Consider the following 25734-nt stretch of genomic DNA (forward strand, 5'->3'; position numbering starts at 1 on the left):
TTTGTGTGCCGAAGGAGGAGGTCCAGTAGGGAGATGGATGATGCACGGCAGCCATGGCCACGGGAGCCATGGCCATGGCAGCGGGGACTGAGGGCAGGCGGTACGTGACACAGTGACGCCCTGACAACAGGACTAAGAACACACAGGAGGCCGCCAGGCGACACGCTGCTCTCTGAAGGATCACAGGATGAGGTTCAGTGGGCACAACTCCCATCTGCCGTGGCCCCTGGCCACTGCCCTACGTGGCCATCATCAGCTCCTGCCTGGTTGTCAGCAGCGGCCTCCCAGCTCCAGAGAAGAGTTCCACATGTGGAGCCCTGCACGCCTTCCACCAGTCTCTCTCAATGTTGCCCGCGGCAGCTGCTCTGGAGTGCCAACACTTCTTCCAGGTGTTGTTTGCTCTGCCTGGTCCCAGGTGCCCTCCTCATGGCTTTCATCAAGCCCCCCAGCCAGTTCAAGTCTCTTGTTCTTCAGGATCCAGCTGGAATGCCACCTCCTCCAGGAAGCCTTCCTCATCTCCTATCCCCTCAGAATTGTCACTCCTTTCTCTGAGTGTTGCTCTGTCTTTCCCACAGTGGTGTACCCCATGGGCAGGAACAGTGCTTGTTTGTTCTTTTATCCTTCTGCCCAGTGTCTACTCTGCCCAGCAGCTTTGTGGGGCAGAGGCCACTTGAGTCAGTGGACTTCTTCCTATCTCGGGTCAGGGCTCTCTGCTGTAGGCCAGGCAGGTCCTGTTTCATGGCAAGAACGTGGACATGAACATCAGAAGACCTGGGGTCAGCTCTACCACTTGAGTGACCGTGGGCTAACCTGACAATCCGGGCTACATGCAGACCTTCTGTGGGTCTCTGATCAGCTGTGGGCCTGACATTCTATCCAGCCCAAGGCGTTCACAGCTTCACTCTGTCATAACGGGTCAGTGGGATCTGGGTTGGTTTCTGAGCTTGGCTGGGCCCCTCCTGGGGTGTTGTGATTCCCCCAGACCAGGAGAGGGGTGAGCCCACACTCCGGACGCCCCTCCCGCTTGCTCGCGCTGGTGCACAGGGTGTGGTATCCAGCTCGGGCACTCTTGGGCATGAGGGGATACTCGATGTCCTGGGCAGGTGGGGTGTGGGGATTCCTTAGAGACTGCCAACGAGCGCGTGGATCACAGCAGGTCTTTTCCATCCTACTATTTTCTTTTACATTTTCTTTTGAGAAGAAATTCACACACTCTAAAACTCACCAGTTGAAAGTATGCAGTTCTGTGATTCTTGGCACCCTCGCTGTGCTGTGGGACCGTCACTGACATCCAGCTCGGAAACACTTCCAGCACCCCAAAGAGAAACCTTATACCTGTTTGTAGTCAATCCCAGTTCCCCTGCCTGGCTAGCCCTTGACAACCAATACCTCCTCTCTATCTCTACAGATTTGCCTATTCTGGGTATTTCTCAAAACGTGAACCTCAGCAAAGCCTGACATCGGATTCGCCCCTTGCCTGCCTTAGAATTCCAAGGTTGGGAAGTCCAGGAAAGAGAGTGCTGCCTGCTCTCGCCCTCTCCTTCCTGAAGTTCTAGTTGTGCAAGACAGGAAGCTTGGCAAACTGTAAGTGTCTGAAAAGCACACACTCAGGTCTTTAGGTGACTCACAGCCCTTGCCGAGGGGACGACACAGCCCAGGTCCTTCTGTAGATCAAGCCCAGGGCTCTGGCTTGGCTGTGTGGCTCAGGTGCCATGAGGGGCAATCCTGCTCAGCCTCCCCAGCCTCTGGGACCCGGGGCTTCCTGGCAGGGAGCTGGTGGCTGCTCTTGTGGGTATCTGGGGTGTGAGGCTGTGCAGACATCTGTCCTGGTTGATGGAGCCCCCCAGGCACAGGCTGCTGTAGGGTCATGGGGAGGCATCCGCTGTCTCTTCAGGAGGGGCCCGTGATCAGAAGGCTTCTGACTCAGCGTGCCTTGCTTTCCCACCCCGGTAATGAGGGCTCGGATCTGTCTGCCAGGAGAAGGGCTTGATTTCACAGCATCTGGATGTGACGAGGGGGATTCAGGCGGGCAGGTGGAAGGAGGGCGCTCACCCTGCAAAAATCCCTCGTGGAGACAGAAAATCACCAGCTGTGCTCACTCTGCTATGGAGGAAGGACTTGCTCGCTCCATCAATATGCCGGGGGTATGCCAGGAGGTGCGGGGGGGAAGGGGAGCTGGGGATAGAAATTCCGCGAAGTCCCCCCCTTCGGTCCACGGACGTCCCTACCTAAAGGTGTGCTGTCTCCAACCCCTGCATTCGCCAAATATGTATTCAGTCCCCACTACACTCCGGGGGACTCTTGGGGTTCCAGAGACACAGTGACAAGGAGCAGAACACAGAAGAACACAGACAGGTGTCTTTGTGGGGGTCAGAGTCCGGTGGGTGCAGAGGCAGCCAGGGCGTTGAAGCTCACTAGAGAGTGTGTCAGAGCAGGTGGGTTGTGGGGGGCAGAGTCCGGAGAGCCTTTTCAGGGTCCCTTGGGGTGGGTGAGCAGAGGGTGCCCCACGTGGAAGCCCACATTCCCGGACCTGGAGGAAAGACAGGAGCGGGGACTAGAGGGAGGAAAGGACCCGATGCTTAGGGTCTTACGGGCCACACAGCCCCCTCCCTCCTCTTTCTCCTTGGAGCACTGGGCAGCCCCTAGCAGGGGAGAAGCACGGCCAGGTTTGTGTTTGAAATGAGCGCTCTGGGTGGAGTCAGACTACCCAAGTGGGCCTCAGGGCTTGGGCCATGGATTCCAACAGTGGGAATAAGTATTTCCTTCCCTTTCCCACACAGAGCAGCTGGATTTCTCCTGGAGACCATGGTGCTCAGGAGGATGTTGTGTAGAAGGAACGGAGCTGTGGTTCTGTGGTTCTGGTTTTAAAGGAGGATGGGGCCACCAGGTGAGACCAGGGGCACGTCTGGGGGCTGGTGAAGTGGGACAGTGGACGCTGGGCTGATGGTGAATCCAAGGAAAGGGCCTGAGTGAGTGAAGTTGGGGCCCCGGAGGGGCCGGGTCTGCAGTGCGTCTCTCTGATGCCAGCTTGGGCCTGGAGCTTCTGGTGAAACCAGAGGAACTGGGTTGTACTGTGGACAGCTGGCTGCTTGTCTGGACCTGCCCAGCCCCCTAAGTGTTTTGTGCAGACTGTCCCTAACTCCAGGACCCACGTCAGACCCACTGAATGGCGAGGCCAGTCTCCCTGCAGAGACCCTGGGCGTCCTCCGGGTTCCCATGGCTGCTGGCATCCATGGCCCACGGCTGTGTGGCTTCAGCCTCTGTCCCTGTGACACATTAGCTCTTCCTTGTTGTTGTCACATCCCTCTAACCCGCATCTTGGGAGGGCACTCGTGGCTGCAGTTAAGGCCACGATGATCCCCCTGTTTCAGGAGCATTGACATGGTCATCTCTGTAAAGGTCCTTTTTCAACCCGTTATTTGTAGGTTCCAGAGATTAGGTCCCGTGTCTTTGGGGGACCATTTTACAGGCTATCACATGCACTAAAGTTCAGAAATCCATCATGTGCTTACTAGTGGTCGCCGGAGGGCCAGGTGCAGTGGGGAGCGGGGGGATGGGCAGGACAGGTCCCAGGAATGGGAGACACAGATGTCCAGGGATGAGTGAGTCATGGGGCTGGGAAGCACAGTGAAGGGAACACAGGTGACAATATTGTGCTGATCTCGTTGTGCCGTGGCAGGGGGCCACCACGCTCACGGTGGGGAGCACAATGTCTAGAGTTGTCAAATCACTTGGTCTACACCTGAGACTGATGGACTGTTACAGGTCAACTACACTCCAATAGTCAACATTAGCAGAAAAATCACAGATGGGGTCCACATCCTTCCAGTAGACCAGGCCCCGGAAATTGGAGCCACAAGAAAGTCCCAGGTCACATTTCCTTTCTGGGAGGAGAGCCCATGACTCTGAGCCCTGGGCCTTCCCTTCCAGCCCCGTTCCCCAGGAACGGCCTCAACTGCCCCAGACCACGGAGCCCTGCTGAGCCATTCTCACGCTCCAGCTCGTCACTCGCCCGGCCCTGAGAGGCGGGTCCTACTATTATCTTCCATTTTAGGGAGGAGAACATTAAGGGGAAGGGAGGCTGCTCAAAATGACAGAGCTAATTACTGGTGGAGCTGGGCCAGAGATCCAAAAGCTTCGTTCACACTTGGAGCCGCCTTCTTGGGGGCTCACCCAGATCCTTCCTGCAGATCTCTGGTATCTCTGACTCCCTAGCAGATTAGGAATCAAACTTTCCTGGAAGGGAGGCAGAGCCCCAGCCCCTCACCCTCGTCCTGCTCAGAGCCACTGCCCCGGCTGGGGTAGACACCTGCCTAAGCTGCTGGACCCGTCTTCCCATCTCAGCCACCAGGGCCAAGGGCAGGGAAGCTGGCCTTGCCTGGGGCAGGGATGGCTGCCATCCCAACAGATTTCTTAGGGAGGGGCTCTATGAGGCTCCCAGCCTCCTAATTGTTTGCTGAAGGGGAAGGTGGGTGAGATTCATTAGCACGTGGGTACACATTTGCTTGCACTGTGACTCACTTCCCTTGGGAGCAGGCCCTTGCATAAAGGGTGACGGCTGCCTGGCCTCCGAGCGGCAGGTGTCGGACAACTCTGTGCAGCTCTGCCCCGTGTCTCCCGTGTCCCCCATGGAGCCCACGGCCATGTCAGCCCCAGTGGCCAGAGTAGCCCGGCGGCGGGCGACCGCAGAAGGTCTTGGCTCCCACCAGAAAGCCATGAAGTACTTGGGCCAGGACTTTGAGAGCCTGAGGCGACAGTGCTTGGACTCAGGAGTCCTCTTTAAGGACCCAGAGTTCCCTGCGTGCCCGTCTGCCTTGGGCTACAAGGATCTGGGGCCACACTCCCCGCAAACCCAAGGTGTCATCTGGAAACGGCCCACGGTGAGTAGCCAGGCCTGCTCCTGGGTGTCAGATGGGACAGAGGGCTCTCGCTTCTTCAGGCAAATAGCTGAGGGAGAAGTCATTATTTGAGGGAGAAATCATTCTTCCAGGTCCGTATTTTATTTTATTTTATTTTATTTTTTTTTTTAAAGATTTTATTTATTTATTTGACAGAGAGAAATCACAAGTAGGCAGAGAGGCAGGCAGAGAGAGAGGAGGAAGCAGGCTCCCTGCTGAGCAGAAAGCCCGATGTGGGGCTCGAACCCAGGACCTGGGATCATGATCTGAGCCAAAGGCAGCGGCTTAACCCACTGAGCCACCCAGGCGCCCCGAGGTCCGTATTTTAGAACAGCTCCCCCGCTCCCTACCCTCACCCTCCTTTAAAGCCTTTTTGGAGGCAGCAAGGGACGGAGGGAAGAGCACTCCTGGACTTTGGAAGCAGACAAGTTAGATTTGAACCCCAGCTGGGCCTTCCTTGCACAGGTGACTTCTACGAGCCTCAGGTTTCTCCTCTGTGAAATGGTGCCCAAGGGCAGAGGATGGAGAACCATCCTTCCCAAACCTCGGCCCGTGGCCTCCTGTTCCATGACCCTTGTCACGTGGTCTGAGCTGCCGGATCGGAGCCCTTCTGCAGGGTGGGTGTGAGCCCAAGTGAATCAAGGGCTCTGTCCTGTGTCTGGTACACAAAACGAGCCACAAGGGACTAGGCTCAGCGGCTCCTGGCCAGGCCCCTTTTGTCTCCTCAACCACGATGGGAAAACTGAGCCGTGGGACCTGTCTTCTTGGCAGTGGTGGAAGAGGGAGCATGAGGACAGAAGGGCTCTTCAGATGTGGTCAGGACCACGGGCCAGCTCCAGCTACCTCTGCCCCTTTGTTGTTTTCCCCACCCGGTCTGCACACGGTTGCCACGGCTGGAAGGACCCCTCCACCCTCCGCCCTGCTCCCTGCAGCCACCATGGCCCACCTTCCCGTCCCCCTGAAACCTGTGTGGTTAATCTGAGGCGTGGGCAAAATCCGGACTGAGAATCAGTTTCGGATTCTCGCTTCAAGAGGTGATTCAACGGGCAGGTGTGTTTTGTGCAGAGGGCTGCCTGCACCTGGGGGGCGCGGTGGTCAGGGAGACGCAAGGAGTGAGCTCAGGTCCTGACTCTGATGGAGATGGTGGGGAGACAGGCACATGGGTGAGGCGTGGACACCCTGGGAAGAAAGATGGAAGTGCTCCACGGGGACAACCACGAGCCATGGGATCCTGCGGTGTCAGGAGGCTGCAACCTAGTGGACCTGGAGGACCCCAAGGAGCCCGGGGCGGGAGAGACAGGGATGAGGACACTCCGCTTGGCCCTAAGGAGATCACTTGCTCCATTGCGCTTTCCCTCCCCACTCTGTCTCTCCTCTCCTTCCTTCCTTTCCTTATTTTAATTGAGGTAAAACGAACTTAATGAAAGACCATCTAACCATGTTAAGTGTGTGCCAAGAGCATTTCCACTGCTGCAGCCGTCCTATCACCACCTCCAGAGTGTTTACACCATTCATGAATCCAGGGGCCTGTGGGTTGCTTCCACCTGTTGGCTCTTACGGATCACTGTTTTACGAAGACGCTATTCAAATATCTCTTTGAGACCCTGCTTTCAGTTCTTCCGGGTGTCTACGCAGAAGTGGAGTCACTGGATCATTCAGTGATTCTATTTTTGATTTTTTTTTTAAAGAAACAAAATGCAGGGACACCTGGGTGGCTCAGTCTATTAAGTGTCTGCCTTTGGCTTAGGTCATGGTCTCAGGGTCCTGGGATCGAGCCCTGCATCAGGCTCTCTGCTCAGCAGGGAGCCTGCTTTTCCCTCTCTCTCTGCTTCTGTGCCTACTTGTGATCTCTGTCTGTCAAATAAATAAAATCTTAAAAAAAAAAGAAACAAAATGCATTTTCTTGGTTTCTTTTTAAAGAAAGTTTAAAAAATATTTTTAAAAGATTTTTATTTATTTATTTGACACAGTGAGAGAAGAAACACAAGCAAGGAGAGTAGGAGAAGGAGAAGCAGACACTCCCTGCTGGGCAGACATCCCGTTGGGGGACTCCATCCCAGGACCCTGTGATCATGACCTGAGCCAAAGGCAGACGTTTAATGACTGAGCCACCCAGACGCCCCATTGATCTGTGTATCCCTGCTGATTAGTGATGTTGAACATCTTTTCGTGGGTCTGTTGGCCATTTGGATGTCTTCTTTAGAGTATTGTCTGTTCGAATCATTTGCTCATGTTTAAATGGGGTCATTGGCTTTTTTGTGTCCCTGGCTGCGTTTGAGGGTGACACCTGACTTTGTTGGTCTCAGGGGACTTCACACCAGCACTGTGATGACCCTGCTTCTCACAAAGGTGTTAAATTTGACCTGTCCCGAGAGGAAAGCAGATGGGATCTGCTGAATATGTATGTGTGGATGCTTTTGCCCTTTTGATGATAGAATGAAGCTTGCTACTTAGATGTTTTCTGAAATCATAAAATTTGGCATCCTGCCCCTTCCAGGTGTTTTTGCCTATTTTTGCCCTACTTTTCTAAAAGATTAAAAAAATTATTTGCGCAAGGAAGAGGGAGAGAGGAAGCACAAGTGGGTGAGCAGCAGACAGAAGGAGAAGCAGGTTCCCTGCTGAGCAGGGAGCCCGAGTGGGACTTGATCCCAGGACTCTGGGATCATGACCTGAGCCTAAGGCAGACGCTTCATTAACTGAGCCACCCAGGTGCACCCATTTTTTTTTTCTCCTATTTTTTAAGCTGCTAAATGGAAGGTCTGCTTGGGCTCTTCTTCTAACGGTGGAAGATAGGTTGGCCCAGATTGAGGACCTCAGGGTCAAGCTTGGGATCTCATGCCTCTACGGTGATGTTCCCAGTGGCATTGGACAAGAAGAGTGGCGCTGTTGCAGACTCCATGGCAGTGTGTGAGACCAGCGGAGCTCTCCGCGGAGCCCTCTCCGTTCTTGGTTTTCCCATCTTGCTATGTACATGGCCAGCCCGGGCCTGTGGTTTGAGGGCTGCCCGGTGTGCATGGGCCCAAGCACGGCCCAGTGGACGAGACTTTTCTCTGTGCATTTCTGTCATTTGATGAGTGCGTTGATCTTAAGGAGAAATGCAGAGAGGGGAGCAAGGTGGGTCAAGCACACCAAATGGACCCAGGAAGCAGCCAGCCCAGGTTAAGGGAGACGTGGAGAGTGTGACTGTTGGGAGATAAGGGTTCGGGTAAGGAGACCAGCCTTTGTCGGGGGCGGCCGCCCTTCTTCCAGCCGCTGCTCTTGACTGATGAGCTGGGGACTTTCAGTTCAGCCGTATTTATGTGCACGTCGCATGTGCATGTGAGCGCAGAGCCTCGGAGGAGCTCTCTCTGGTCGGAGGGAGACAGTAGGACAGTGGACTGAGAGCGCGGACTTGGGCATCAGCTGGATCGGGATTCTGGTCCCTTCCGTGCTGTTTACTGGGCCTGTGACACCATGTGATTTCCCGAGCTCCCTAGGACTCCATTCCCTCACCTGTAAAAGGGGAGAAATAGCATTATCTACCTTGTGGGGTTTCGCATGGCGCCTGGCATGTAACAGAGCTCAGTACTAGGAGTGTCTCTGTTATTCATGTCAGGGGGAAGCACACATACAACGACGTGCGTGGGAGCTTGCGGAGGAAGCAGTTACACCTGACTGTGGAATGGGGGCCGGTCAGTGATGTGGAGGTCCAGACATTTGAGCAGGGCTGGGAAGGAGTGGGAGCAGGAAGGCCTGGGCAGGCTCTGCGCCTTTGTTCAGGGTGAACACGGCCTGGGAAAGGTGGTAATGAGAGAGGGAGTACAGGGGGAGATGGAGGTGAGGTGGGAAGCTCCAAAGGGTCCAGGACCTGAAGGGTCAGGGATGCCGGGCTGTGATGTGGCCATAACTGTGGCGATGGTGACCAGTGTAGCAGCAGCATGGGGTGTACCGTAGTCCTGAACCAGAGCTCCCGGAATGGCCCCGGGGGAGCATGGTCACTGAGAATGTGCCGTCCCAGTCACTTCCTGCCTCGGACTCAACACAGTGCCTGGGGCTCCCCGGTGCCCTGCGTCAGGGGCTGGCACAAGCCTGAGTAATTCGTGTCTGTGTCTGTGTCTGTGTCTGTGTCTGAGTTCCTTACCCACAGGGCGGTAAACATGATTATGGAGAAGACATGAGCTGCTTATGAAGGAGGAAGGATGGGGCATGGGAGGCCCCCCTCTCCCAAAACGCTCTGCTTGCCACTTTCCCCTGCATCCCCCCACCCAAGTGCGGGTCCCACAGGCAGGACATGGTGACTGGGAGGGCTTTCTGTGGGCTCTAGAGGACGCACAGGACCTGTGAGTCACCGCACTTCTTGGTTGGTATTTCTGGGCGGAGGTGTTTTGAATTATGCTAACAAATGATGTGAGGCCAGGAACATCCCCTCTGTCTATAAATCACTCTGTGCCATTCTGCCTATAACCCGTGAAATTGCGGCCAGCCTCATGAACCAGTCTGTCTCCCGCACCAGATGCAAGATTGTAGCCGAGCTCATGGACCCGTTAGCTCTGAGTCGCTGAGGCTGGCAGCACGTGACCTATGTCAGTGACGTGGGTGGCTGATCTGTGCGGCTCAGGGGAGCCATCGGGGGATCGTCATACTCCATGGCTGGGGTTTGGGTGATGTCCCAGGAGGGAGTGCCTGGCGCGTGGTGTTGCCGTAGGACGTGGAATCATTCAGAGCACTGAGGACCCTGGTGGAGGGCTCCCTGACTCTGAAGGGCTAGCAGAGCAAAGGAAGGAGAGGACGGAGGAGGAGTATTTAGAGAGGTGAGGGTACTGACAAGGGCAAGCAGGGATGCAGAAGCCAAGGGAGGAGAGCTCCACCAGGGGCTAGGAGGGAGGGGGGCAGCCAGCACCTTGGGCAACGGTTCTCCCTCTGTGGTTCTGGTCGAAGGTAGAAACCAGATTTCAGGAGACTGATGGATGAACGGGTGATAGGAGAGGACACTCTTTTAAGACGGTTTTTAAGGAGCAAGAGTCTGTGAGACCCCATTCAGTGTGTTCTCTTCCCTTCCTTCCCAACGAAGCCGCACGTTCCTGTTCCAAATGAAATTTAATATGATTTTTTTGTCCCTCTCTTTTTAAAAAAGGATGTTATTTATTTATTTGACAGAGAGAGAAAGAGGGTGTGCACGATTTGGGGGAGCAGCAGGAAGAGGAAGAAGTAGGCTCCCCACTGAGCAGGGAGCCCTATGTGGGGCTTGATCCCACAACCCTGGGATCATGACCTGAGCCAAAGGCAGACGCTTCACCGATGGAGCCACTCAGGCGCTCTGCCCCTCCCTTTTTAATTATTAATTTCCCAAATCTCTCCACCTTCTGAATTTGCAGCTTTGAGAACACCTAGCTTGGCTGACGCTGGGTCTTGGTCTAAATTGCCCTGGAGATCGCAGAAGCAGGAAACAAAGGAATAGAATGGAGGGTCCGCCCACGGAGGGCTGGCTGAAGAGCTAGCAGAAATTAGGATGAAATTCTAAGGCTCGCTCTGTGCTGGGAAAGGAGGTACAATACATTTGTGATAAAAACGGATGTACATGTCAATGCTTTTATGAGAACAGACAGTTTCTGAAAGAATACAAAAGAAATGTGAGCTGCGAGGACTCTGAATGCAAGCGATTTCAGTTTTATGGGCATTATTTACTTAGACTTTTTTTCCAACTTATGTGCATATATTACTTTTTCAACAAAACACAAGTGAATGAATTTTTCTTGGAAGAAAAGAAAGCCAGCAGGAAGGCACTGTTCCTGCCCACTTAGACATGAGCTGGTGGCGCTGTGCAGGGTGTGGGGCTGTCACTGCAGGACCCACGGTCCGCAGCGCAGGGCGGGATCCGAGTTCCTGGTGCTGGCCCCGCCACCGGCTTCCCCGGCGTTCTGATGCACTTGTGGTCAGTCACAGGGGCCTCTTTGCTCCTTGAAGACCCACGACTGCCCGTGACCGTCTGCCTGGGGTTAACCGGACACCCCTGTCCGACAGTCTAGGAGACTGTCTTTCTAACCGACGGGCAGGCATCCTCTCCTGCCGGGAGAGCCTCCCAGACCCACCCCTCCCAGGCATTTCATGTTCCCCCTTTGTGCACAAGCCCGCACCCGTTGTTATGCACTTGGCTTGTCTCCGACTTCTCTGTGAAGGTCAGTCCGGGTTTCCCACACTGGACGCACTTCGAGTGTGAGGCCTGTGCTCTTCTGCCCTTCCCCTGTCACCCTCGTGCCTGCCCCGTGAGGCTACGTGTGCAGGGTGGGCGCCCAGCAGTCGTGCTGGGTAAACAGGGAAGAAAGTGCTTGGCGGGGCCCCAGCGGTGCCCCAGGCTGGTGCCACCCTGATGGTCCTGAGCGCAGGGAGCGCGGGTCAGCTGCATGAACCACACCCCCCTGCCCCCGACACCTCACTCAGCATCAGCGTCAGCGCCTGGGGCCATGGGCACGTCGTCAGGGAGTTAGTGAGCGCACACAGCATGTAGTTAGCCTGCGGAACATTGATCTAATGCTCTCTGTGCAAACCGGGGTGTTGTCTGAGAAGGAGGTTGTGTTCGAGCACATCAGCGCCAGCCTCTGCCCTTCTCTGGCTGCTGCTCACACCGGCGCTTGGCATGGTTTGCACAGTCACACCGATTTGGGTGGACAGTGGGGAGGCAGGCTGTGGCTGCTGCGGCTGCTGCCCTGAACCCCTGCCTGCACCCCACCCTGCACCCCTGCCCTGCACCCCCATCTTGCACCCCGGCCCCGCACCCCCCCATGGCCTCCTCCCTTTGCTGGGCTGCAGAGTCATCAGCAGTAGCGTGAGGGACTCACAGTAGGTGACTTGGCCTCCTCCAGGCTCTGCTCTGACAGTGGAGCTCCCTGACCCCAGCTGCGACCAGTGCGGGGTGTCTTGTGACCCATGTTTTGTCCCCCTTGCTTTCAGGAATTGTGTCCCAGCCCCCAGTTCATTGTGGATGGAGCCACGCGAACAGACATCTGTCAGGGGAGTCTGGGTGAGTTACTGGGGACTATCCGTCTGGGGCAAGGCTGGCTGTGTGTGTCATGAGTAATGGGACTTGACGTCCCTTCTGCGATATTGTGTGTGTGTCTGTGTTTCTGAGACGGTGCTCCTTGCATGGGTCTGCGATGCTAGAACCGTGGCTCCCTGGGGAGATCTCTCCAGGCCACTGAACCCCCTTCCACGTGGGAGCAATGGGCCAGGATTGTAGGTGCGCAGTGGACAGCCGTGCCGGGCGGTGCTTGACAGTTGTTGCCTGTACGTGGACACAATTCACTGGATGGAGCAGCCATGTCTGCACAACTGTGGGCTGGCCCAGCAGATGCTTTAAAATGAGTGAGAAAATGAGAATCCTGTCTTCCCAGCTGAGCTCCCTTTTGGGAGCCCAGGATGGTGGCAGGACTAGGCCCAGAGACGCAGGCACCGGAAAACAATCCTACCCATGAAGATCAACAAACAAAGCAAACAGAAGTTCAGCGTCCATGCGGATCTGAAAACCCTGTCCTCTCACAAGGGTGCCCTCCTTCCTTTTCCTCCTCATTCCAGCCAAGAAAACTCGTTCTCTTCCGCCTGCTGGAAGCCTTTATGAATCCGAAATTCACAGGCATTTTATTTCAAATGCTTCCCACGTTCTGGCCTTAACGAGCATCGCTCGCAGATACCCCCTTGACTGAGCTCGCAGAGCGTGAGTGCAGAGCTGTGGGAATGTTCCGGGCACCCCACACGGTCATGCTCCCACTGCCCAGAGCCACGGCCTCTGTGTCCCAAGCCCTTGCGCCATTCGAGTCGTTTGTGTGGGGCTCACAGTGTGGGGGGGCTGGGGTGGGGTGGGGGGGGCAGGGCACAGCATCCTGGCCCTCCTTGTTCTGCCTTTTTACTTTGAGCTCAGCGTTTAACCTAATTAGCATGTGTCTCAGGGAAACACAGCTCCGAACGTACGCTTTTAACAGCTTCTTGCTACAGATGTTTTAACTTCGGAAAAACTATTGAATAAGTGCTTTTTAATTGCCAGCTTGCATAGAGGTTTGAATGGTTTTGAGCAAGGAGAAAAGAGGGCTTCCGAGGAGCCTGGGTGTTGCCATGGTGAGTGCAGGCGGCTGGCCGGGCACAAAGGGACTCAACTGCTCTAGAATTCAACCTGTGGGAAGGAAGTGGGGCCACCAGCAGGAGCCCCAGGGTCAGCCCTGCCGCGTGCTGCTTTTTGCATGAATGGAGCAGAAGGGGGCTGAGGGCCTGTGGCCGGGAGCGAGGCTCGGGCAGTGGAAGTGTGGCTGCTCCTGGGTGTGGGGGTGCCGGGGGTGCCGGAGGTGCCGAGTCACAGTGCGGTGAGTCAGCCAGGCTGCCCTGCGTGGTGGGTGAGGTGAGGGTTCCCCATCAGAGAGCAGTGCCGGGTGCCCCTTGGGGAGACAGGATGCACCGCCAACAACGTGTGTTCAGAGCCCTTGCGTCTGACACCACACAGTGGGGTCTCCTCCGGGGTTAGAACATGTTCATTACTCTTGCTTGCTGTTATTTTACTACTGTTTTGAATTCATGACCTTAGACACTGGGAAGCTGTGCTGTGACAAGTCCGCTTCCTGCCTCCCATCCTCGGATGCCCTCTGCCCGGTGTGTCTGAACTGCTCCTTGTCCTGTCGGCTGAGGCGGCCACAGAGCTCTGTCTCTTCTGTCAACGACAAGTGTCGTGGCAAATGCTGTCCTGTTGTGTGGGGGTGCTGGTCATCGCGTGGCAGCAGTGGTCCTGGTGGGCGTCTGGCTCCCTCCTGCTCAGCCAGGCCATCCTCCCAGAGGTGGGAGCCCCTTAGCAACCATCAGAGGTAGTGTTTGGCCAGAGCCCAGGGCCTGGCTTTCTTTGAAGATGTGATTTTAGGTACATAAAGCCTGGGAAATCTGCGATGCTGAAGATTCGATTGCTCCCAACAGCTGTGTGGAGAATGGGGCCTATGCCGTCTTGTTGTGGGGCTTGGCCTCTGCCGGAGGACAGCGTGGCTTTGGCTCCATACCAGGAACTAAGTGGATGTGTTTCGGGAAACATGGGCCAAACAGAAGCCCCCTGGGTCCGCAGGGCTGGGGCTGAGGAGGGGCACCGTGCTGGTCCCAGCCTCTCCTTGCTCCGTCTCCTTGGGGGACCCACAGCTCACCCCATCAGCACGGCCTCCGTAGATGTGAGGAAAGCTCAGGTCTCTGCGATGGGGTAGGGTTAGGTGCATTGTTCCCTGGGGGGAACCTGGGCAGAGGGCTGAGGGGCATCCGTGGGATGGAGGCTGGCCACAGAGGAGGCCAGGACTGTAGAGTGGGGCCCTGAGAACCCAGTCCAGCTGCTGTCTCCCAGGTCAGAAGTGTCCAGCTTTGCCTCTGCAGGGGTGCAGGCAGGGATGAGGGCTGGCGGTGGCATGGTTTAGAGGGAAGGAAGAGTGGTATAGTTATGGGGCTCGGAGGGCCTGTGGGAGGCCTGGTGGTCACCCTGAGATGGCTTGGTGCAGGCGTCAGAGCTGAATCACGCCGGCCTGTGAACCCCATGGCACGCCGAAGGTGGATTTTGACAAACAAGCCCATATAAGCAGGTCAGCATCCGTGTCAGGGCTGGACGTGTGGTGGCACAGTGTTGCTTGCTCCCCTGGACAGTTCCCTGCCTGCAGCCTGTCTCTTGCTGACAGCGACCTGTCTCCGAAAGGTTCCCCTTTCTTTTGGATCAGTGTTTCTCATTGGAAACACACTTTTTGGGTGGTTTCTTACTTCTTTTTTTTTTTTTTTTAAAGATTTTATTTATCCATTTGACAGAGAGAAATCACAAGTAGACAGAGAGGCAGGCAGAGAGAGAGAGGGAAGCAGGCTTCCTGCCGAGCAGAGAGCCCGATGCGGGACTCGATCCCAGGACCCTGAGATCACGACCCGAGCCGAAGGCAGCAGCCCAACCCACTGAGCCACCCAGGCGCCCGGTTTCTTACTTCTTAAAGGCTGACCCGTCTCCAGCCTCCCCAAGATGGTGCCCAGACATGAGGAAGGCCAGAGATCCCCTGGGTGATTCCCGCGGTTGTCATGTTATCCCACTCAGTTATGAGGTGCTGTCTGCCCGGAGAGAGTGTGAGACCCACAGGCTAAGGGCTCAGTCCCACGAGACTGTCCCCCCGTATCTCAGACCGCAGGCTCCTGTTCCCATTGTCCTCCCCCGCACCCCCCTGTGCTTCTGACCCATCAGCTGCAGATGGAGGGCCTCACGACCCGTCCCTGGGAAACATCTCACTCCCCAGAGCACGGGTTCCTATCAGAGATCCAGCTCAGGCACAGCCAGATGGAGGAGAGGCATGGGATGAGGTCTGGGGAAGGGGCGCTGATTGCCCAAACATGCACGTGTGTGCCAAGGAGCACTGTGAGCCCCGGCCTCTGGGTATTTCTGAAGGCTTCATGACAGAGGCCTGATGGAATCAGGAATCACCACTGCTGATGGGTCCCAGGGTCAGGGGATGGGGTGGCTCTTAAATGTCCAACCCACTCACCGGGGTTGGTTCTCCTGGCAACCATTTGGGTCACCTAGGGGCTTTCCTAAGCCGCTCGTTAACATAACAAAAGAACTGTGCTTTCTCCCACCGTGCAGAAGAGAACTGCCTAGCCTCTCTGGAGCTCTGAGCCCAGAAGCAGATCTAAGACCCAGCCTGCGTTTCTTTTTATAAATCACAGCTTCCAGGGCTGGCTGGTACTTATGCCAGAGCTGTCCTTGGGATCCTGGGTGGCCCTAGGGGGGTGCAACTGTGCAGGGTCAGGCCTGTTCTCCCCTAGGGGGCTCCCAGGCCCAACCCTGCAGCCACCACCCCTCTGGGGAGGGACCAACCTGCCTGGATCTCCTTGCCATCAGTGGATGCAGACGTCCCTGAGGCTGCCGTCTCCCCTCCTTTCTGCCTCCAGGCTCTGTGCCACCCCCACAGCCCCCATGAATGCTTCCGCTTTGGCTTCATCTTCAACCTAGTAGTGGCTTTACTGTTATTCCTGCTCCTGTCACTGATCAGCCTCATGAAGGGGCTACTGCAGAGATCCCAGCACTTGACCTCATCTCTGTCCCTGCTTCCCTCACCTGTCCTTCAGCCAATGGCCCAGGGGCAGCTCTACTTCTCCCCTTGGCAATTAGGAAGTGCCCAATAAGCTGGACCCCGAGTTCTTGCTACCTATGATTTATAATAACACTAGGTGTTCAGACCTAAAGGGAATTTCTGATTTAGCACTTTCTGTTGTAACAAAGCCTAACTCAGGATGACTGTCTCTTGGTGGACTTAAAACCAGAGCCCCTCATTGTTAGGGCTCGGGTCTGTTTGCTGTTTACTGGAAGTCCTGAGGCCTTAGGGTGGAGGGGGTGGGAGGTTCTAGGGGGTCATTATTTAAATGTAATTTTAAAAAATCACTTTATTGTTTTAATAACTATTAAACCCATTACTTGTATTACCCGAATAAAACGTAGGAAGAACAAATCTACAAAGTAGTTCCCTGACTTTCCCAGAGGTCAGTGACCCAGGACCCCCCATTCTAGCTCTATGGTTAGTCCAAACTCTAACCCACAGCCAGATCTGACTGGAAGGTGGCTGGCGAGGAGGGACTCGTCCATCAAGGTATTTCCCAGGTTTTCCACCCACTTTACTCACCACCAAAAGCCTCTTGTATCCAAACACCTCTTGGCTGCTTCTGGCAATTAAAACTATGGTCCAAGGTCAAAGTCATGTCCCTATGGAGAAGAACCCAACGATCGTGCCACAGGCTTCAAGGCAGGTCCCCAAACAAGTTCCTGAAATGTTCTGAGCAGCAGAATAGAAGTCCATCACCCCAAGAGGACTTTGAAGGGGCATGTGCTGATTTGGATGTGTTCCCGAACCGATAGTCCACTCACGCCTGACAGTCCCTGGCAAGAATCCAAACACCCCCCTTGGAGCCCCGCGCTTGCCCGAGTGCCAGGAGGACCTGTGCAATGTCCTGAGTGAGGCAGATGAAAAGAAAATTAAGCTCTCCAGCTGGGCAGCCCTGTTTGATGTCAGCAACTAAGGGACGTGGAGTTTCCGTGCCTTGAATTGTAATGTGTGAGGAGTGTTCTGGATGGGTGGATGGAGACAGCTCAGCCGGGAGTGAGAACGTCAGAGGGGCTGCGAGGATGCGTGTGTCTTGTCAGGTGGATGTCGGAGGGGTTGCAGAGTGGTCACTCTGTCAGATCCCTCCGGGGCCTGTGCTGGGAAACTTCACTCGTCATCTCTCCTGCTGCATATGTTGGCGGACATGGGAGCTGTCATGTCCAGTGTATGTCCTCTTGGGCTCCCCATTCCCACAGACCGGGAGACTCAGGAGGAAACACAGGGGCCACTGGGCATTTGTGCCAGACAAATCCATAGAGTCATTCGGACACTTGCTATTCCTCAAGCCGGGCCCCACTATGTGTCAGCCTCCTGCTGGGGGTGCCAGCCCAGGAGTCCACATCCCTGCTGGCTGGAGGGCCCTGGGAGGTCACCCTGGGAGGCCGCCAAAGTGCTACCCAGTAGCTGCTGCTCGGGTGGGTGCTGTGACCCGGTGCACAGAGTTTAGGTACTGTCCAGTCTTAGGGAAACACAAAGAGACAGAATGACTTGTGGCTGGAGAGAAGGGGCAGGTGGCTGAGCTGTGAGGTGTTGCTGGGGGAGGGAACAAAGAAACCACTGCCCAAGGGGAAAGGCCAGGGCATCAGAGTTTGCCTGGAGGGTAGGTTCTTGGTGGGAGCAAAGGGACGAAAGCTGGAGACATGAGTGGGATCCGCACTGTCTCCTTTCTTTGCGTTCTCCACCCCAACCATTGGTGCTTAGGGGTGGAATGGTCAGGGTCCTGGGATGTAGGGGTGGGCAGAGAACATCCCATCCCGAGGATGGGACTTTGAGTGATGCAGTAGGAGCCACCCATGACCTTCAGACACGGGAGGATGATGGGGCATCTGACCCGGAAGGGGGTGAGGTGATGCAGGCTGGTTGGAGCAGGGTGCTAAATGTCAGACTGGGCAGGGACGTGCGGCAGGCCTGACCGGTGTGTCCCTGTGACTGGGTGCAGGTGACTGCTGGCTGCTGGCCGCCCTTGCCTCCCTAACCTTGAATGAAGGGCTGCTTCGCCGCGTGGTCCCCGGGGGCCAGGATTTCCAGCAGAACTACGCGGGGATCTTCCATTTTCAGGTACTGTGCTGGGGCCCGTGGTGACCCTGCAGCTACGTGGGGGTCGGGATACAGCCAAAAATCTGGTGTCTCTTTGGACTCCCTCCAATCTTCACCCCTGACGGCCAGCTGCTGACCTGAAGCCTTCCCGAGGATATAAACCGTGGAGTCAAGCATGTTTCATAGCTCAAGCGTGTTATACGCTGTGTTCTTAGCATAGAGCAAGCCAGAGAAAAGAAAACGTTGTTAAGAAAACTGTAAGGAAGTGGACACCCATGGTTCAGGAAGGTACTCTATGTGTCAGCCAGCCCTTGCTGCTCTGACCGTGTTGTTTGGGAATCCTTCCCGTGGGCTCGGGTCCCTCCCCACATCCCCAAACCAGAGACCCCCCACGCAGGTGCCTTTGCTTATCACTCACACGCTGGGTGCCACGTGTCCTGTGTTCTCTGGCCTCTCCGGTGGGTGTGGACGGAAGACGCAGATCCTGCTCTTGGGGGTGCTTGGAGCTCGCCCCTCCACATGGGGTGCTATCTGAGGGGCCTCCGCCCCATGTCCCCTGCCCCCCAGTTCTGGCAGTACGGCAAGTGGGTGGAAGTGGTCGTGGATGACAGGCTGCCCACCAAGGATGGGGAGCTGCTCTTCCTGCACTCAGAGACGGGCAGCGAGTTCTGGGGAGCACTGCTGGAGAAGGCCTACGCCAAGTGAGTAAGCGGTACAGCGCCGGGAGACCCCTGTGTCCCCGAGGACGGCACCTGCCCCACCCTGAACCCGGGGTGCCTGGCCGAGTTCCCCCAGCACCTGGACACTGGGGCCAGGAGCTCTCGGCTCAGCCCTGCCCCCATGAGGGTGTGGATCAAGGTGGGGGGTCAGCCCTACAGGTTCTTGGTGCCTCCCCATTCTCTTCCTTCAAACCCCAAAGTCAGTTCCTAGGTTAAGGTGAGTTTTTCAAAGAACCATGACGAGGAAGGAACAGATGCACTTCGATGCTGAGGCCCCGTCCAGCTCTTACCGCCCCCTTTCTGCTGGAGTTACATGCAGGAAGCCTTCTTTGTGGGTTCTCCTGATGCATGTCTCCTACCCTGTCCTGCAACCCCATACCTTTCTAGTCCTCTTCCCGGAGTGAGCCCCTGGGCACTCTCTACCCACGGCTGCCCAGGGTTCCAACCCCCAGGAACCCAGGAACCCAGGGTCCGTGCTGGGAAGGCTGCACTTGGCTTCCTACAGGACTTGGAGGTGGGGAGGGGGGTGGCTTGGTGGGAGGTAGCCAGAGCTCCCTGTCAGCCCAAAGCAAAACTGGCAAAGGGCCCTCTCTTATCTTCCAGCCCACTCCACATCCTAGCACCAGCCCACGTGGGCCCCTCCTGTGCAGATGACACACATTTTCTTTCTTTCCCTGCAGGCTCAACGGTTCCTATGAGGCTCTCACTGGAGGGTCCACGGTGGAGGGCTTTGAGGATCTCACTGGAGGCATTTCTGAGTTTTATGACCTGAAGAAACCCCCAGCCCGCCTGTTTCAGATCATCCGGAAGGCCCTCCGTGCGGGGTCCCTGCTGGCCTGCTCCATTAACGTGAGTCTCCCTGCTCCCCACTGCATGGCAGGGAAGGGGCCAGAGCAACATCTGGGGACAGAGGAGTCCCAGACCTTATTAGTGGGTAGGAAGTGGGTACATCGTGGGAGTCGCAGTCTGCAGTGCTAGGGAATGGCCCGAGAATGGAGACCTGACCCCTGGATCCTGCATCCCACCTTTGCTGCCCCTTCCCTACTCAGCAATCGTGAAGCTTTAGGAAACAGATACATGGTGGGTGTGGGGGGGTGCCTGATGGAGTTGGAGATCCCTGAGAAGAAGGGGAGCGGATCTGGAGCCAGGGTGCATGCTGGTGGTCTGGGCCCCGGGGCGGCATGGACACTGGAGCTGGTGTGTTGTTCCTGCCCCTGTCTGTCCCTGACCTGGTGGCCTTGGGCACGTAAACAGCACGTCTCTGCCAAATCTCAGTTCGAGGGTTTGCCTGGTGGGGAGACGATGTGGGGCCTAGAGAGGGGGACTGCGGATGAGGAAGGGGGAGATACAGGAGAAGCAGTCTGGCCCAGAGCGGCCATCCTGGATAACTGGCCTTTTTCAAGCGGCAGGGGGTCATTCGGGGACCTGAGGTGATGCCCCGGCGTCTGGTGGCATATAAATCCTGTAAGTCACGCTCCGGGCCCGGAGCCACATAGTGCCTGCCTGGAGCTGCAGGCCTGTTCAGAGGTCACCGAGGTCACCATTGCACCTGCACCCCAGTGTCCCCCAGCGGCCAGCCCCGAAGGGGTCAGAGTCAGGGTCAGGGCCATCCTCTGTGGACTTCATCCCCAACCAGGTCTCCAGTGCAGCTGAAGCAGGAGCGGAGGCCACCACCTGCCAGAAACTGGTGAAGAGCCACGCATACTCCATCACTGGGGTCCAAGAGGTAAAAGCTGTCGGGGAGGGGAGGGTAGCAGGTTGTGATACTGCATGCATCCAGGTCACCACAGAGAGCCTCCCATCCGCCAAGGTCCCTCCCTGGCTGCCCAGGACGCCACCTGCACATGGGTCCCTCTTGCTCATGGGCCCTTTGGACTCTTCCCCCCCAGGGAGACGGATCCCGCGGCCTGTCTGTGCCCTAGCTCCCTGGGCTCCAGAGACATGCAGATGAGACGGGCTTGGGGTGGGAGGACGGTTTTGGAAGAGGTTGTAGAGATTGTTGGTTAGATTTTATATGTGGGTTAAGAGGTGCGTGTGCACAGGTGGAAACCCGTAGGACCCCAAAGGGGATAAAGGCAGTGATGTCGGCTCCCCCAGGATGAGACCCAATGGGGAAAGAGCGGTGCTGCTCCTTCCTCTCCAACCCAAGCAGAAAGCATGCACTGTGGTTTTCATGACGTTTATTTACTATATTCTGCCCACTTGGAAAAAGCGTTTGCAGTGACTTGCAGTGACGTGTGCAGACACAATCAAAACACGAAGCTGAAATCCACCAGACAATGCAGGCGAGAGACAGGGCTGCCCTGTCTTTTGCCAAGCAAAAAGGGAAATGAGACGGGATCTCAGTTTTTGTTGTGTATAAAAACCGCACGAATGTTGTAATTCACAAACACGCTCTTCCGTAAAGTCATTTCCCAAGCAGAGACTGAACACACGTGTGTAAGCGTGGGCGAGGGCATGACGGAGGACACTGAGGGGAGTAGGACACCCAACACCTGACATCCTTTGTGTGAGTGTGTGTGCGTGGAATGTGAACATGGGGGCTCTAGCGTGTGTTCAGCAAGTGGCCGGGGATGGCAGTAAGTGTGAGCTTCCAGGTGTGTTTGCAGACACGCTGTCTGGGTGCCCATGCCCCCTCCACCACATCCTGACCTCAGGTGACCTGTGCCCTCTGCGTCTAGGATTCCTGAGCTGTCCCAGAAAGGTAGCCACAGCACCGAGCTCCTGGGACGGCCACAGGGCTTCAGGGCGGTGATGGTGTGTTTGCAGAGTTTGGCCCCATGTGTGCTTCCTCCAGAGGGGGGTCCCCAAACTCTGGCCACCATGCTCTGTGTGATTATTGTCATTTCATCTGGTGGGTTAAGAGCTCAGTGAGTCTTAGTCAACTACAAAATTTAAGTGCATGTTAAAGCAGACACGAACTTGTTTGTGAGCCAGACACATGGTTTGTGGAAAACAAACCAAATTGTGGAAAACAGAGCAGTTGGCCACGTCTGAAAAACATGCATTAAAACAAGGGTGTGGCTCTTTGGGAACATTTGGAAAGTGTAAGTCCTCAGGGAGCAGACGGGGGTGGTGGTGGTGGACATGGGGTCGCAGGCTGTGGGGAGGACGCAGGGGTGGGGGTAGATGTGGGGGCATGAGGCAGGTGCTGCGGCCTGGGGCTGGGGGTGGACATGGGGCGCGGAGGGGGGGGTGGGCGTGGGACAGATGTGGGGGTGGGAGGAAGGTGTGGGGGCCTGGGGCAGGGTGTGGACGCGGGGAGTAGGGGGTGGACGTGGGGGATGCAGTGGGGGGCAGGCGCAGGGGTGTGGGGCAGATGCGAGAGGCGGCACGAGGGCGTGGTGGGGGGTGTGGATGCGGGGGTGCCGGGCAGGGGAGCCCAGCAGCTCAGGTGCTTCCCCATGTGGACCTTGCAGGTGGATTTCCGGGGTCGTCCTGAGAAGCTGATCAGACTCCGGAACCCATGGGGCGAAGTGGAGTGGACAGGGGCTTGGAGTGACGAGTAGGTTCTTGGTCCCCATCCTCACCCTGTGCTGTGGAAAGGCGGCTCACAAAACACAGTGCTCATGAGACCTGGGGCCCCATGAGCACGGCCGCATTTTTGGAGCCCAGCAGCCGGGTCGGGAAGGAGAACTGGGCTCCTGCTCAGCAAAGCACACCGCATGCAGCTGGAGTCTGGCCTCTGGGTCTCTGCTTGGCCTTTGCAGGCTTGGCAGCTCTGTCTCTAGAATGTTTTCCTGTTTCCCACCTGCCACACAGTGGTGATTGCAAGGGAAGGCTGGACCCGTGAGATCCGGCGCCTCCCACTGCAGACCATCTCTCAGACGACTCTCAGACAAATGCCAAGCCCCCAGTGCTCAGTTGAGGAAGCAGGATCCGGCCCTAGGGGCCAGCTGGTGGCAGGCAGCGGCGGGCATCTGGGAGGGCTGCTCGCTCTTTCCTGACAAGGTCACGGGGGGCCAGGCAGGCTCCCCTCACCCAGGCCTCCTGCCACTGAGGAAGCACCTGGGAAATGGGGGGTCCCTAAGCGCTCGGGAGCCGCCCTGTGCTGCCCGCCCTTGCCCGCCAAAATGGCAGGACATGGCCCATCACCGCACACTTCCCTTCAGGTGTGTGCCACAGAAAGAGGTAGGTCCCGAGGGCAATAGATGCTGATTCCACTACCCACATTGGAGCAAAACCCGAAACCTCCTTTCCGCCAGCTGCCCGGGAAGGGCGCCCCAGCCGAACGAAATCAACGCTCTGACTTTTGGCCATTTCAGCTGACAGCTCTTTAGCAAGCTGCCCAGAGGGCTTCTGTGACCCCATCTCCTTCCTTGAAACCCCCTCCCCCCCGCCCAGTCTCTGAGAGGCTGGGGCAGGTGCGAGGGGGGTGGTGTCGGTGGGCGAGGGCGGAACTCCAGCAGCTGGAGACACAGCTGGGACCATTTTTGTAGCAGCCGGTGGGGCAGGAGGATGCTGGGTCTCTGAGCCACAGCTCTAAGTCAGCCCAATGTCCAGTTAACTTAAACAATCTAAATTTTTCTTAGGCTCAAAACCCAATTGGGAGATTTGATTCAGATCCAGAATTCTCTAACTTGTCCCTACTCTTTGTTTACAACAAGCACATTCTGAGATTTGGGTCTGATGGGTGAAAGTTTCCCTGAGCTGAAGGGGTCCTGGGTTCCCTCCTGCATGATCCCTGTGGTCCGGTGTGGCTGGACTTTCCTGGGGGAGGGCAGGGCTCGTAGTTTGCTGAAGGCATCCAGGGAAGGGACATTTTTATACCATTCGGTTCCTAGATGCTGCACACGTATTTCAGGAGACTGAGCTTGGTAAAGGTCAGGCAGGAGGCTGGAGACGTCATTTGAATATACGTCTATGACATATATGGCCATCGCCACGGAAAGGCCATAACAGGAGGCCTCACGGGTGACATGACTTCAGGAAAATTGCTGCCCGACTGGGCCTGATGGCTGTCGCTGGTGGCTCGGGAAACGGATGGTCCACCTATACCCAGAGAGGGTCCAACTCCCCCAGGGTCCTCACCTGAGGGATGAACCAGAATGACAACCAGCCCATGGACCAGGGGTGTACGCCTGACAGGCACCCTCATCCCTCTTCTCTTGGACCTGCAGCCCTGTCATGGAGTGTGGGAGTTTCAGCTAGAAATGAAGGTTCCCTGGCAGTGAAATTAAGGCAATGTCCCAGCTGCATGACTGCGGTCCATGTCGTCGGTCCGCATCCCTCCCGGAACACCACTGACCACCTGCTAGGGTCTGGCTCATGAGCATCTCGGCCCTCCGGGGGCTGTCTAACTTCAGGAAACTGTGTGCTGCAGTGAACCTTTCACAAATGACCACCTTTGCTTCTCTTTTTAAAGATTTGAATTTTACAATTTCTTCCAGTGCCCCAGAGTGGAATGACATAGACCCCAGGCAGAAGGCAGAGCTGGATAAGAAAGCGGAGGATGGCGAGTTCTGGTGAGCGTGGTCTGCAGGAAGTTGTCCTTCCCAGCGGCTTCACTCCCCCAGCAACCAGGGTTTCAGGAAGCCCATGTGGCTCCTGCTGGGGGTGTCCTCCTTCTCCCCCTTTACCCTTAGGCTGTCTGACCTCAGGGACTGCATGTGTCCCTGTCCCTGCTGCCCCGCCCCCCCCACGAGGCAGAGCACCAATCCCATCTCACCAAGTTGGGCTTAGCCACGTGACAGGGTGACTTCCTTTGTGGGTGGGCTAGGGCAGATGACAGGGACGTCCCTTGAACATGACATGGTTTAAGGACATCTCTGCTGGGCAGACTTAAATCGGAGGACTTAAGTCTCTGCAGATTCCGAGGTGCCTGGCCCCGGTGGCAGGGGCCCATTTACTGTTCTGTCCCTCTGCCTGGTCGTTAGACGTGCGAGGGGCACTCTTTAATAAAACAGAGATGCCAACAGTAGCCAGGGACTTGGACAGTGGCCCCGTAGACATGACAGGGTCAGAGCTGGTCCCTTGCTCTGTCCTGGAACCTGCCCCGTGAACCCAGAGCCCTCTGATCCTTCTGTCCCCAGGATGTCATTTTTGGATTTCCTGGAGCAGTTCTCCCGGCTGGAGATCTGCAACTTCTCCCCAGCCTCCCTGAGTAGTGAGGAGCTGCACAAATGGGACCTGGTCCTGTTCAACGGCCGCTGATGCGGGGCTCTACCCCTGGGGGCCACACCAACTTCCCAGGTGAGGTGGACGGAGGGCTGTGGGGCCCCAAGTCCTTTTGGCCTGTCCTCCCTGGGCTGCGCAATGCCTCGGCCTGTTCACTGGCTTCTGGTGCCTTGCAGGGGCCCAGCTTCTCCCTGGGCTTGGAGGCCAGGACGGCAGGGTGGACAATGGCTCTGCAGCCCCCAGCTGAGGCCGGAGCTCAGCCAACAGGGTTCTGTAGCTTCCACGCTTCCCCGACCTGCCCCTGCCCCCCAAGGACGCCTCGTGCTCACCGTGCTCCTTTCTCACTCTTCTCCCAGTCCCTGCTGGACACGCATCCCCCTGAGATGCATGGACCCTGTGTTGCTCCAGTAGATCGCGCCATGCTAAGTCTGTGTGCCCTAGCTGAACCTGGAGGGTGGGGTAGAGTGGCCTGAGCTTGGGGGTCCAGGATGGCCACTCCTTCCTCCTATGGGAGCCACTGGAGCTCCACCCCAGGAGGATATCTGGGCAACCCCTCCCTCTGCCCTAACTGGGGGGCCCTCGTCTCACTGTGGGTGGGGATCCCTCCCTGGTTCCCTGGACATCACTGACGCATCCGACATAGGCTCCTCTCGGGTTGAGTCAGCCGAGGCAGCAGGAAGAAGATGCTGAAAAACCGACCCACCTCCTGAAGGAGAAATGAAGGAAAGCAAAGCCTGCTCCCTCTGTCCCCCAGCCCCCCAGCCCACCCAGCCTCCCCCTCCCGGCTCTGACGCTGATCATTGCAGGGCTGCGCTCTGAGTCATAATAAAATCCCATGTTCGTGCAGGCTGG

The 25734-nt window shown here is 56.6% G+C and overlaps 1 protein-coding gene across 1 annotated transcript; it reads left to right on the top strand.

Moving 5' to 3' along the window:
- The first annotated feature begins 4594 nt into the window (after nucleotides 1–4594).
- Nucleotides 4595–25734, top strand: LOC125085956 (calpain-8-like). Its single transcript, XM_047704927.1, has 10 exons — nucleotides 4595–4880; nucleotides 11826–11895; nucleotides 17949–18067; nucleotides 18614–18747; nucleotides 19446–19614; nucleotides 20402–20491; nucleotides 22185–22270; nucleotides 24156–24230; nucleotides 24798–24957; nucleotides 25526–25734. The coding sequence occupies exons 1-9, from the start codon at nucleotides 4629–4631 to the stop codon at nucleotides 24916–24918; spliced, it is 1116 nt and encodes a 371-aa protein (XP_047560883.1). The 5' UTR covers nucleotides 4595–4628; the 3' UTR covers nucleotides 24919–24957; nucleotides 25526–25734.

The sequence above is a fragment of the Lutra lutra genome, chromosome 15, assembly GCF_902655055.1.
Source record: "Lutra lutra chromosome 15, mLutLut1.2, whole genome shotgun sequence".
Taxonomy (NCBI): Eukaryota; Metazoa; Chordata; class Mammalia; order Carnivora; family Mustelidae; genus Lutra; species Lutra lutra.